General features: G+C 44.2%; 1 protein-coding gene across 1 annotated transcript; it reads right to left on the bottom strand.

The window, feature by feature from the left end:
* Nucleotides 1-244: 244 nt before the first annotated feature.
* Nucleotides 245-13578, bottom strand: TBKBP1 (TBK1 binding protein 1). The gene is made up of 9 exons (XM_053453584.1): nt 12975-13578; nt 12100-12195; nt 10503-10607; nt 10076-10226; nt 9366-9562; nt 8856-8917; nt 1884-1993; nt 1138-1766; nt 245-487 (listed from the first exon to the last, which is right to left on the bottom strand). Exons 1-9 carry the CDS (start codon nt 13209-13211, stop codon nt 359-361), a joined length of 1716 nt encoding a protein of 571 aa, XP_053309559.1. The 5' UTR covers nt 13212-13578; the 3' UTR covers nt 245-358.
* Between the last annotated feature and the right edge of the window lie 204 nt (nt 13579-13782).

Here is a 13782-nt window from a genome sequence, read left to right as displayed (position 1 = left end):
ACCAGCCTCATGTTCCGGTTTTAGAGGAGAAGCTGGTATTACCACAGCTGCCGGTTAGCGGCTTTTCTGGTACTGCTAGCCCCGATAGTAAAATAACCTCCCTGCCTCTATACGCCGATCCGTGGTGTTTCTGTACCGTGAATCATCTGCACAGAGGCATCCAATCATTCTCCGCGTATGCATGGAATGGTACAGCACTGTGTATGTCGAGTATATGGACTCTGGATTGTTACATTGTGGCAAACTCGGTGAATACGAACTCAGGAGTCCTCTTGCGATCGGCGTCTCCTTTGGTGCGGATTGCGAGCTCCTGGCCCCGGGTGAGGAGTCCGCGCAGGGCCGAGGAGCGATCCACGCTTTAGATTTTGCTGTTTTCCAAATGGGAGTCGATGTGTTTGATCAGAACGTCGTCGGGGTAGCCCACAGGGAAGGCCAGCTGGCACAGGGGGCAACTCCTGACCTCAGAATCCACCGTCTCCATCAGCAGCTGCGGAGGCAGAGAGACAGCGATTAACGCCACGGGATAACCAAACAAACGTTATACAGCATAGAGACGTCAGTAGCAGAGAGTTTATTCACAAACGTGAATCTGCACAGACTTTGTTATACAGAACGTGTTTGCCCTGTATAATGCGTAGTTAAATCACTGATCGTTCTTGGGTCTCTTCACCTGTTGAGCTATACATTATAAAGGGCTCAGCCCTTCTTGTGAGGGTAAGCGGCCATGGCTGGCCCTTTATAATGTATATCACAGAAGCATAGGATTCGACGGCAGATAAGAACCATTCGGCCCATTAAGTATCAAAGTCAGTGAATGGAAACTGCAGCTTTCCCTGTTAAGCTGACCATTCTCTGATCAATAGAAGTAAAACCCACCAACCACCGTGGGACCCTTAAGAAGTTCTATGGTTCCGTTATACGTTCCGGTAAATATAAGAATCAGACTCGGACCCTCTTCCCATCGCTTGCTGTTCATTTGAATTCAGAGCGGGTGGGTTTTATAAGTACGTGGACCCCTATGCCGTATGGCTGCCTCGTTAACCCGTGTTAAGCTGTCTCCACGCATGCACCCTCCTCGTTACCCCCCGAAATCCTTACACCCACCACAGTGCTTCCTTCCTCCCCACACATTCTCACATTGATGGAGGGCCAGGATTGCGCATGTTCCGCGCGGGAGTACGATGCTGACATTCTCCTGTTAGCCATGTCAGGGATGGGAAACCCAGCACAAAAGGATGCACAGCGCACGGCTCCAGGCTCCGGACTGGGGGGCGATGGGGGGCTCCACTCCTCCTCATCAGAGGATTGCTGTGGGGGATCCTGGAAGCAGGGGACAGTAGGGGGGCTGCCTGCATATTCCTCGTTGTACGAGCGCTGTTTGGGAAGGGTGGCAGTGCCTATCGGCATCCAGAGGGAGCGGGGCGCCCGCGGGTACAACGTTTGCTCATTAATTTCAGAATAACTTCTGCGGGCTTGGAAAGATGCCTTTGCCTGGTGGGTGGGGGGCTTAGGGTATGATACCTCCGCAATACCAGGGGAGGGGCAGGTCGTCGGGACAGGAGATAGCCGAGAAGGAGAAGATGGGGGTACTGGAGAGCGGCGCTGGTGGGCTGGGGACTGGGGGACAGGCGATCTCCTCTGCATGATGGGGGAAGGGCACTGGGAAACGGGGGATCTTCGCTGTGAGGAAGGAGAGTGGCGCAGAGGGGTGGGAGAGTGGCGAAGGGGACAGGGTGAGTGACGGAGCGGAGGAGACTGTCTCTGACCTGAAAAGCAAACAGAATGGATTACGAAAGAAGGGAATGAAACTCTAGGGTCGCACGATACATATCCACGTTACCCACGTTACCCACGTTATCCATGTTATCCACGTTTTCTCTTACCTGCTTGGTCCTCCAACAGCTCCCTTAGGATCCGGCCCTGCAGAGCGGTCAAGTCCCGCAGGCGATACAGCTCCTCGGTCAGTTCGGTATAGGCCAGCGCCAGATTAACCCTTATTAAAGATAAGATAAAAGAAGATCTAAGAATTGAGAAAAAACAGTCAGGAACTCCTAATATTTATCAAAAACATAAAACAAGAGAAACCCAGTGAATTCCCAACTCTGGTTATGATGCAACGTTCGGGATCGGCCATTAGGCAACACCAGGAATGGCAAACGGAAGAATCGGCCGTAATCACCAGAGTAGGTGAACAGAAACTTTACAGCCCTACCGCACTGGCGTGAAAGGGGCCGTTATTAACGTCTATGGGGCCCTGGACAAGCCTCTTCTTATGGATTGCTCGCATGTCCCCAGGAACCCCGGCTTCTAAGGTTCTCCGTACTCCTACCCTCCGATTATTCCTCCATCACAACACTTCTCCCTCTCACCATCTTAATCCTTACGTCTCCCATCAATCTACTTTAGTCAGCCAGTTGTTGGCCTTTTCTTGTTGCTCTTGGAAGAACAGAGCTCACTTTAGTAGATGACACCAAACAGGTAGAAGCTTTTGCTAGGAAAGGAATGATTATTACCGTACCGTATGGATAAGAGAGGCTGATGTGGTTAGGATTGAGGTTATTAGAGAAAAAGAAAGGAACACCAAGTGTGGGAATTATGGTGTCTCACCCCAATATGAATAAATAAACTTCAACAATAAGAAGGAAGCGCACACAATAAAAGATATTTTTGCATATTTTAGTGAGTGCACCAGCTTCTCCTTATTTCAAGCATTGGGGTTATTATCAGGGAAAATATAAGAAGTCTTCCAGATTCATCATGTTACCCATGGAGCCAAGTGTGACAGTGAGACGGCCAACATGCGCTGTGGGGCAGACTGGGTTTGTTGACATGGAGTGAGATTTTAGGTACTGAAGATGAGGAAGGGGAACGACCGACAGAACAAAACAGAGCAAGCGGTCTGACGAGGAAGAGTATGTCGGTGCGCCGTTAGCATGCAGATGTCCCTGAAACCCAAACAAATCTGTGAGAGATGAGAAGAATATGGAACCCAGAAAGAGAAGCAGAAAGAACGCTTAACATTCATTCACCCCACAAGCTGGTATCGCAGCATTAATGCCCAAATATTTAGATATTTAGTATTTAGATTCTTCGGTTACCCATTTTACTTGTCCGTAAAACCTAAAGAATATTCTTTATTATTATTTATTTAAATTGATCCCTGAGGAATGAAAGCTCCAGATAAAAGCAGATCATTCTTACACGTTAAAAAATAACTTTCAGGTGACAGGAAGAGAGCGCTTATCGCTGCATCTCGCCCAGAAATGAATCACAAAACGCAGCTCCGAGCGCCGTCTCCTGCCCCGCGGTCTCTTCCTGTAAAGCGAGGTTACTCAGTACTTGCAAAGCCGGACAAAGCGCAGAACGATTCCAAAAACCACACAAATACGTGAAAGCCACACCAATAAACTCACGGAGTTCCGCGTGGAGATAAATATCCAGGCTTCTATTAACGCGCTGCCTTACGGTCAGTGGAATACGGATATAATCTATATAATCGCCCCGGGGGGTTATTTGCTGCAATGTTTGAGGCCTTTTAGCAGTCAGCGGAAGGCCCCGGTTTAACGGACCCTGCCATTTGTTTGTCTGATCGCAGGAGAACTGCGGCTTAGGATCAGAAGCAACGTAAAGTTTATTTTATTGTATTTTTGTTTTGCTCTTCAGAAAACAAACACCGGTAGGAAATGAAACTACGAACGGGCGTTTTTACTTAAGGCTTGGTGCGTGTTTTCTATATCTGTCTATTATCTGCACATCCTTATTTCCAGACACAAATATATCGCTGCAGGAGCCTCTACCACCTCTCGTGATCCAGGAGCCTACAGGTAAAATGTAAAAGGCTCCCAGGTATGGCGCTAAGGTATGGCGCTAAGGTATGGCGCTAAGGTATGACGCTAAGGTATGACGCTAAGGTATGACGCTAAGGTATGGCGCTAAGGTATGGCGCTAAGGTATGGCGCTAAGGTATGACGCTAAGGTATGGCGCTAAGGTATGGCGCTAAGGTATGACGCTAAGGTATGACGCTAAGGTATGGCGCTAAGGTATGGCGCTAAGGTATGGCGCTAAGGTATGGCGCTAAGGTATGACGCTAAGGTATGGCGCTAAGGTATGACGCTAAGGTATGGCGCGATCGCCATGTTCCTGCAATAACGAATAAATAACAGCGTTTACTCCCTTTTGAGAAGGGAGCAGCCTTTGTTTGCGATCGCAGCGCTCAGAACGTTGGTTTCTGTTAGTGAATTGCATCGCTCTATTATTAACGTGTACTCAAACCGCTCTAATTAATTAATTACGTTCTTTGGCCATTTAAGTGTTTGGTGAGAGTAACGTGTGAAGCGCGAACGCATCCTGTGAAACGCACAGACAGCTCAGACTATTTATGGGATGCAAACTGAATTAGCGTGAATTACGCGCACCCGCATTTTAACAGATTTCACCAACTTTTTTGATGCGGTTTAACACTTTTGCCTTGGATTTATGTTACCATAATAGATTTCAAACAACAGAGATACGATGGTTACCTGAAAGTAGCATCCAACTTATTCTCTAAACCTGACTCCTGGACCCCTCTGAAACGTAATGAAAGCCCCCTGAGCCACGCTGAGCCATGACTGGAGCGCTCTGACTCTCCCCAGGCTGATCTCCAGAGACGCGGGGAGAATTTGGGTCTCATGGGACCCACTTGCTGCCCCAACCTCTAATGGGTTTTAGCTAGACTTAAAGGGACACTCCAGGCATTCTACAGACCCCCCCCCACATGTGCCAAACACATCTCCAGACACATCATACAATTACCCCAGTCAGCTCCAGCGGAAGAACTGCCCTGCCACGACTGACCGCTGTCAGCAGCCAATCAATGGCCAGAATTGCCAGACCTCAGAGGTGGGGGGGGCAGCTGCTGGAACAGCACTGCAGCTTCTACCTTAGGCAAGTCCTTTATTAAAGTACTAGCACTAGCTTGAAGGAACATCGATGTTTTAAAGCATGCCGGGTTTGTATCTTGTGCCTAGGAACACACGTATGACCATCCACCGGGACAGTGCCAGGTGATTCGATTCACACCACTTTAATACTTTAATTGTGAAGACTTTGTCGCTAGAATTAAATGGCCGCTAGAATTAAATGGCCGCTAGAATGAAATGGCCGCTAGAATGAAATGGACGTATTACAAGCGTAGTATGCATGCACACCGGTCGTATTAACCGTTTAAGTGTCAGGGGTCTGGGCGACACACTGCACCATAATGCTGATTCCCCCCCTAGCACAGGAAGGGTTAAACGTAAGGCTGGCGTTGATGAGGTTAATCTTCGGACCGAGGGAGCAATCGGAGCACAGGATCCGGCTTCAGCTCGCCGAGAGTTTTTTTGTGTTGTTGTCACTCGGCCAGGGACACCAGAAATAAACACTGCAGCTCAGGAAACCAGCTGTGCGGTGCGGGGCAAAACCACACGGGCTGCGGGGGAGGGGGGTTACGGGGACTGACAAGAGGGGCTGATGTGACTAATGGGTGGAGATGGGGGTAATGACTAATAGGGAGAACGAGCGTCACTTCGAAATAATATAATGTATGTGGGCAGAGCACCCGAGGAACGGCGGGCAGAATAATGGCAACGATGGAAAGATGTGTACGGAGATGCAGATACACGGATAGGAAAGATGTCTGTCTCGCGTCATTTGCATGAGTGTTTATTGGTTTTATATCTATATATCAAAAAAAGAAACCAAAGAATGGAATCCTCACCATAATAGTACATTTCAAATAGAACTCTTAATATCCAATTCTTGTAAAATTACTCACTTTTTTACCCTAGGATAAATAAATTGATAAATTGGGCTGTTTATATATATATATATATATATATATATCATATATATATACACACATCATATATATATACATCATATATATATACACACATCATATATATATATATATATATATATATATATACACACACACACACACACACACACACACATCATATATATATATATGCACATTATATATATATATACACACACATATATAAAGCAACAAAGATTGTAACTGTATATTTTTAAGTAAAATACTCACAAAAGTAAGGCACCAATAGCTTATTTAGAAGCCTAGATACATGAATGCACGGATGGAGGTTGTGATTTTACTGCGTGTTATCACAGATATTTAATTACAGAAATGTCATTTTGGGATATATTGTACGTTCCCTGAAAATATAAAACACGCTGGTATTTTATAAATAATAGAATTGGCTTCATATATAATTGTATTAACCTGTACTAACCTTAATATATTATTTTGTTCATTTTTTTTTTAAAACAAAATAAAATCATGACAAAATGTATACTTATAAGTAATGCAACCTAATGGGGGATCCTAAAACGTACGTCAAGTTCAGACGCAAGGGCATCATCCAGTTGATTGGCTGCCTTCAGGACATAAGGTGCCCTAAAGGTCCTGAGTTTGAATCTCTTGGATCTCACACTCAGCTGAGTGCTCATCCTTTGGGGGGGCAACCAACTCATCTCAATGACCTGCCCCAGAATATGCTATGGAACCCCGGCATAGTGTAGCTCGTGGGCAAAAGCCCCATTTACACGACTTTGTTGCTTATCATCCTAATAGGAGATGCATTCCCTTGTTGAATATGGGTTTAAAGATTATTTAAAACGTATTGAAAGCTCCCAAGAGGCAGGGCCCTCTCTCTCTCCGCAGCAGTATCTCTAAAAACGCGTTACTTTTATTGCACCTTTTCTATATTGTCAATTTTAATGCCTTTGCTCGCTTTCACTTCCTTTTGTAACGGAGGACAGAATCTGCTCTATAAATATAACGTAAAGTAATACGGTGCGGAGTGGAGATGATAAAGGAAGATACAGTAAGACAGAAACGAAGGGGATACAAAGGGGATACAAAGGGCGTATTTTGGAGCAGATTTCACACCTGTTGGTAGCCTTGGATTTTTTAATCAGATATGGGGGGGCCACCTGCCAACCTAAGCCGATTATTGTGAGACCACCTTTCTAAGTGTTCTAGTGGAGTTTCCAGAAGTGCCTCTGTCCTCAGAGATTTATATACTTTTTTAACTATAAAAATGTAGCAGAAAATACTAACTCATCGTTATTTACTTTAATATACAGCACATTCCAAGGCAAGAGTTCAATATACTCCTTCTATATACTCCTTATATATACTCCTTCTATATACTCCTTCTATATACTCCTTCTATATACTCCTTCTATATACTCCTATATTCCTTTAATGATTGAAAAAGTCTAAAAAATATAGGCAAATTGAGAAATAAATACATGAAATATATATACCGGTATATATACATACATACATATGAATAATTCCTCTGTATTTAATTGATCCGTTAGCACTCATATGTTTTATCTTTGAATATATATTTAGACGCTTCCTGCCTGTAACACTTAAGGGATAGACCCAGCCTCGATTTCTGTAATCTTGACATCTTTTAGGGTAAATCCTCATCTTAAAGACAGCCTTTTGAACTTGCGGTCTTCACAATCTATTTATGTCCTGCATCAGCTTTCACACCTATATTCACACTCCTCCTGGTTAATTATTCATTTTGCTATAAATTAAGTTAAATTGAAAAATATATCTGAAGTCAAGAATGTTTGGGTGAAGTCCCTTCCAGATGAATTGGTATTTTTTTTTATTTATTAATGATACCAACAGAGACCTTGAGCTTTAGCTCGGCACAGGTACAGCAAATGGTTTAGGTGTCATAAATTCCTAATATGCATTTAAGATAAAAAAATAAATGTATAAAAAATAATATAATACATTATATAAAAATACATTTATCTATTTTTCACTTTATTTTATTATTAGTTTTGTGCCCAGGGGTAGTTCCAGCAGGGCTCAGAGATGTTCAGCTAATTCTTATAGTGGGTGCAGTACAAAACCTTCTAATGTATATATGTGTATGTGCATGTGCATGTATATATATATATATATATATATACACGGTATGCTTGCTTCAAATTAACAGGTCATAAGACCATTAAATTAATAAAATATAATAATAATAATAATAATAATTATATTGAAATGTGAAATATGTTAGGTAACTATAATTGATACCTCCAGCACTAGCACATGGATTATTGGGATTATTGGAATATACATTTACATATAATATACATAATATAATATACTTATTATTATCAAAACCCGTTTGACTTGTATTATGGTATATATGGCTCACTGACATACAGATCAGTCATTTATAAGAATACACACAGCCGGGGCTGTTCACGCCACATGATGCCAACTTGCCCTGGCAGACTATTATGAGACAGTGCCCTCTGCTGTATGAAATAATGGATAACTGATGTGTATTTACAGCAGTGGCGATTGAAGCGTTAGTAACGCGTTTCTTAAAGTGAGTTTTTTTTTATATTTAGGAAGAAAGTAAAACGAGGCATTCGGTTCCGGACATTGGGCCGGATACTATGTAGAACATCTTGTTACTTATGAACACACTGTTATATAATCTATTTACATTAAAGTAAATACTAAGTAAATACTAAGTTATTTAAAGAGACAGTGACGCCTAATAGGCTTTAGAGGTCAATGAAATAAATGTTGTTTACTGCACCGATCCCTGTTTTTTTACAAACCGATTAGCATTTGCCCCCTGCTCAGATACCTGGCAGCGATCTCCTTCTGCCCCCCCCCTCCGGTATATTTTTTACCCCAGGTTTACTGTTAAAGTTCCTTTAATTCTAGCATCCTCACCATCAGTCCAAAAGTGATGCTGGATAAGCGTAATAGCGGATAAATATAGGAAGCCGGATGTATATGTCATGCTATAAGATTACTTACTGGTCGTCGCCGACCTCCTTCAGCCAAGCCATCTCTCGCCGTGTCTGTCCTTTCACCAGCTCCTGAAGTTACAGCGACAGACGGACACGGAACAAGAATTTACTGCCATATACAGTGAAGTATAACGTACAGATTTCATTATACGTAAAAAGGAGGTAAGAGGTCCGCAGCTGGATACCAGAATGACAGAATAACCGCCCTGAGACTTAACTGAGTCATGATGAGCGGGATCGGTTTGCCATATTAAATAAAAAATAAAGTATTAAAGCAGCGCCGGCCGGCGGCATCAGCACCCAGCGGCCGTTTAGATTCGAGGGTATAGAGGGAAACATATACAAAAAATGGCTAAGATGTGGTCCTTTTGCTGTTTGTAGCTGACCTTTTGCAACAGCTGGAGGGTTATAGGCTGTCTAACCCTAAAACAAAATCAGTAGTGAAGGGAAGGGCATCTATGGCACCGCGGAGCTTACGTGGAGATGTTGTCTAGTAGCGTAAAGAATATTTTCTAACCTGCTCGCGAGCCTCTTTCTGCTGCTTTAGCTGCTCTTCGAGGCGCAGAACGTCCTCCTTTAGCTGTTTTTCTCTGCGCTGGGCATTCTGCAGATCTCTTCTGGCCTCCTCAAGTTCCGCATCTCTCCTTTGAGCTCCGATCTCCCGCTGCAGGTCCAGGCTGCGGGGGGCATGCCAGCTCATCGGGTGCTCTAGAACTAGAGACGTGAGATGTGAGAGAACCTCTGCAAACCCTTTCCATAGAGGCTTAACTAGAAAAATTGCCTAGGGGGCCCTCCACCTCACCAAGCAACATGTGCCACAGTACCACCTTTGCCCTAAACAACTTGTGACTGTCACCTTTGCCCCAATCAGCTTATCACTGCCATCCTAACCCCCAAACAGCCTGTCTGTGGCACCTTTCCCCCGGCTTGTCGATGCCCCCAAACAGCTTGGGGGCATCTTTACTCAAAAAAGCTACCATGTGCCATCATTGCCCTTAAATAGCTTATATGTACATCATTGCCCCCAAACAACTTGTCTGTGCCTTCTTTGCCAATTGCCTCCATTCCAACACACTCAGACATATAAACACACAAATTACACACACTTACTCATACTCACTCAACACACTCATACACATTCAGTTCGGTCCAGGTCAACTGGTACGAGAAGAGAGGGTTGCAGGGGTCGCCACTGCATGTATCTGTATTTTCCATTGAACGTCTTACCGTGTTGCATGCCTGACCCGGGGTGTAGAGAGAGGTACTGCATGTCTGGATCGGAGAGAGCAGACCCCGGGAAGGGATGGGGTTCATTGCACATCTGCAGCTGCTGCTCCAGGGACTGGATATGGGCTACGTGGCTCAGAACAAGGCCTTTCTGAAATGTATCGAACATTAAAGCGATAGTAATCGTTGTATAAGGAGTAGTTACTTGCCCCATAGCAGTTATAGAAGACATTAAAAAACAGTTCACAGATTGCGTGGATACCAGAATAACCATAAATATATATTTATGACTTATTATCCCAGCCGCAGACATTAAAAGTTCCGTGTGGACGAAACGCGTCCATTTATCTCGTACGTATAAATCGAGGAATGCGCTAGGAAGTTATCAAACGCCTACGATTTGAGATGGAAATCGCTGCACATTTACCATTTCATGTAGCTCCTCGTGCAGCTCACTCCTCTCAGCGCACATCTTCTCGCAGGCGCGCACCATCTCTCCCAGCTGCTCCTCGTTCTCTTGGTCCTTCTGAATCTGTGGATACAAATCAGTAGTCCCCATGACCAGCAACATACCTGCAGATCTATATATATACTATATATATACTATATATATACCGGCATATATATCTATACAGCCCCTGGATTTACACGATACACGATACACAACGCACACCCAAGTCACAGCTCCTGAAGTCCATGCTTTACGTTCCTTACAAGTACAAAAAGACCTTTCATAGCATTGATGTTTTTTCCCAATGAGTAGAAAACATCCTCTAATCAAATGAATCTACCAAGTGATCTCACCGATTTAACTGCGTATTACACCGATTTAACTGCGTATTACACCGATTTAACTGCGTATCACACAGCACCAAACCAAGTCAGAGCTGTTACTTCTACTCTGCCATAAAAGTATGGTAAATATCGATGGGTAGGACCACTATTAAACTCCACTCGCCACTCTAGTAAGTTCTGCACTGTAATTTATATTTTGAACAACGCGTGGCCAGCAGTATCGTCATATATCCAGAATACAATTAAAACCAGAGATACTGCAGGGTCTCGATTCCCAGCTGCCATGAACTTCCACTCCACGTATACTGGCAGAGCGTGACGAAAGCTGGGACACAATAAGCGGCACATCCGTGAATGAAGGCGATATCGTCACAGTTTCATAAATGCAGACTATGGTGTGAGATCTGTAAAAATACGCAATTGTTTGATCGTTTCTCACCTGTACGGCCAGACCTTCCAGCACGCATGATCCCTGCAGCAAACATTTATTAATTAAGGCTGTAAAATCAATATTAGATGGATATTGAGCTAAACAAGGGTTAATGGAATTGTCCGTTATATTAGTCTCTGGGTATTGCAGTATTGGCTGAATCGTTTTAGGAGGAAAGCATCCGTCCGTTTCTCCAGGTCGCGTCCCTCTCCAGGGTGCTGAAACACGGAAGGTTCTGCGTTCCTACAGATCGTCCGCTCCGTGTGGCTTTGTGATAAATAATGGAGAAAGAGCAGCCAGTCGTGGCCATTAAACTTCTCTCCCACCATCGCAAACCATATATACAGGGGCAGATCCTGTTCAAGTCAATCGGAATTCACTATATGATGTCATATATTACATTAAATGTATAACGTGGTTACAATAGAGTATAGTGAATAGAAATAATGTAAATATCATTAAACTTACTGGTGCTGTAGGAGAAGAGGGCCCTGCTCTTGTTCCATCTCAATTCTTTCTCTTATTTCCTTACTCACCATAGAATTATGGTCCCTTTAATATTTAATTACCCCCCCTTCTCAGAATCATTTATCATTTACTAATTCCTCTTTTTTTTAATTCCTTTTTAACTCTTTTATGTCATGCCCTCTTCAGAACATGATTAGTACAGCTTTCTGATGTCATTCTATCTACGCTAAATCCTCCATTCCCAAGCCTTTTCTCTTCATTTTCTTCCCTCCATCATCTTTTCTCTGCCTTTTTTTGTTTTCTGTAAACAGTCCAGGAAGTTTTCACTCACCTCGCGCTGGAAATCCTCCGTCCTCAGCAAGGAATGTTCCTTGGAGTCATAAGGAGAAAAGTTGGGATCATCAACAAACTCCGAGATAATCGGGTACTGTGAATAAAGATTAAAAGCCATGAAATCGGGATGCCACTGATTGAGATCTTTCCTTCTCCGATCGCATAGTGAGAGTTTGATAGCCTGGGGGTAATCTTGGTTGTAGGAAGCCTTGAATGAAAATATTGCATTTTGTCTTTAACGCTAGAAACTGAAAATAAAGGTAATAAAGTCCAACATAGAAAAATATGTAACGTTACAAAGATGAGATCTGTAGAAGAGAACTAAGTGGTGTAAAAAAGTAATGTGTGTCTAACAAAAATTATTATATGATCATTTACTCTATAACTGCTTATATCTGGGCAAATATCACAGATTTTTCCCGTACCGCTGCCTTCTGTAAGATACTTGAACAGCCTGCCAGTACACTTTGCTTCTAATCTCAAAATAAGTAACAATAGCAGCACCAGGAGGTACGGATCAAATAAAGGGTAACGTGTCACCTAACAGAATAATGATAGAGACCGTAACAACACAACTATAATAAGTCCTCTCGCTGCTCTATTACAGGACTCCCAACCTGCAACTGTCCAGTAACAGCTCAGCTGCGGGACCTCTTACCCTAAAATAGTCCAGAACCCTTCGCCGCTCTCTCACAGAACCTCTGACCCTATTGGGTTCCGGTCTCTCTGGCTGCTCTGTTACAGCACCTCTGACCTCATAACAGTCCAAATCATCTGAATGATGTATGAACTGTTCCCTGACTGCATGCACTGTGCTGTTTGTGATGATTTCAGTAGCATCATCGGTGGATCTGCCACCTTGCTTCTGCTCACCTTGATCTCATAGACTTTCAATTTCCGACGCAGAGTTGCGTTCTCTTTCTCCAGCACGCTGAGACGTTCCTTGATATCACCGTATGCGGTTATGAGGGCAAAATGAGATGCAGAACACATGTCCCCAGACTGGTCGGTGTTGGGGCTGTCCACCCAGTCCTCGTCCTCCTCCTCCTCGTCCTGTGCAAGTGCCTCTTGTGTGATGATGCTGATATCATCATTAAATACAGAGTCCATGGCCAGGCGCAGGGGGAGAAGCCAAGCGGCGTAAATCCCTCTGCACTTGGCGCCCTGTGAGGACGGCAGCGTTCCACAAAGAAGGGCCGTCCACGGTAGTGATGAGGACAACACAAGCTGCCCTAAGGACAGATGAGACCCTGTCCCAGACTCTGCCTCCCTATTTGGGTCTCTTCTCTTTTTATTCCTAAAACACCGGTGTGGCTGTGCAGATACTCACTGACCCCACCGTGGTTTGATGTACAGATGAAGCCTGGGGGCCTATTTCCAGCCTTGACCTGCAGATGAGCCCCCGTCCCAGACTGTCAGCATTCAGCCCCCACTCCAAGCAATGCAGATGATGCGGCGCCGTCTCTCTCCTGCCCCACATTCCTTGTTATGGTCAGGTCTGGCTCGTATTGTCCTGCTGTATCATCGAGCTCCCTCCTCCTCCTCCTCCTCTTCCCAGAGCCCTCCTCTTCTCCTTTCCATTCAGACTGCATACCCCATGACACAATGACATCAGTTCCTCTGAATCACCCGGCTCAGGGATCCTAAAACATAAAATCTAAGAAGCTCCAGGATGCCAGGA

This window comes from Spea bombifrons, chromosome 13 (genome assembly GCF_027358695.1).
Source record: "Spea bombifrons isolate aSpeBom1 chromosome 13, aSpeBom1.2.pri, whole genome shotgun sequence".
In the NCBI taxonomy this organism is placed as follows: Eukaryota; Metazoa; Chordata; class Amphibia; order Anura; family Pelobatidae; genus Spea; species Spea bombifrons.
Note: the sequence above shows the minus strand (reverse complement) of the source record. Positions and strands in the feature narration are given on the sequence as shown.

Bases quoted from the DNA above. Each gene is read 5' to 3' on its own strand.
- TBKBP1 (XM_053453584.1), bottom strand. From the start codon at position 13,211: ATGGACTCTGTATTTAATGATGATATCAGCATCATCACACAAGAGGCA. The intron at 12,196-12,974 runs GTGAGCAGAAGC...CTTTATTCACAG, and splicing joins TGAAAGTCTATGAGATCAAG to TACCCGATTATCTCGGAGTT. The intron at 8,918-9,365 runs GTTAGAAAATAT...CTGTAACTTCAG, and splicing joins AGAAAGAGGCTCGCGAGCAG to GAGCTGGTGAAAGGACAGAC.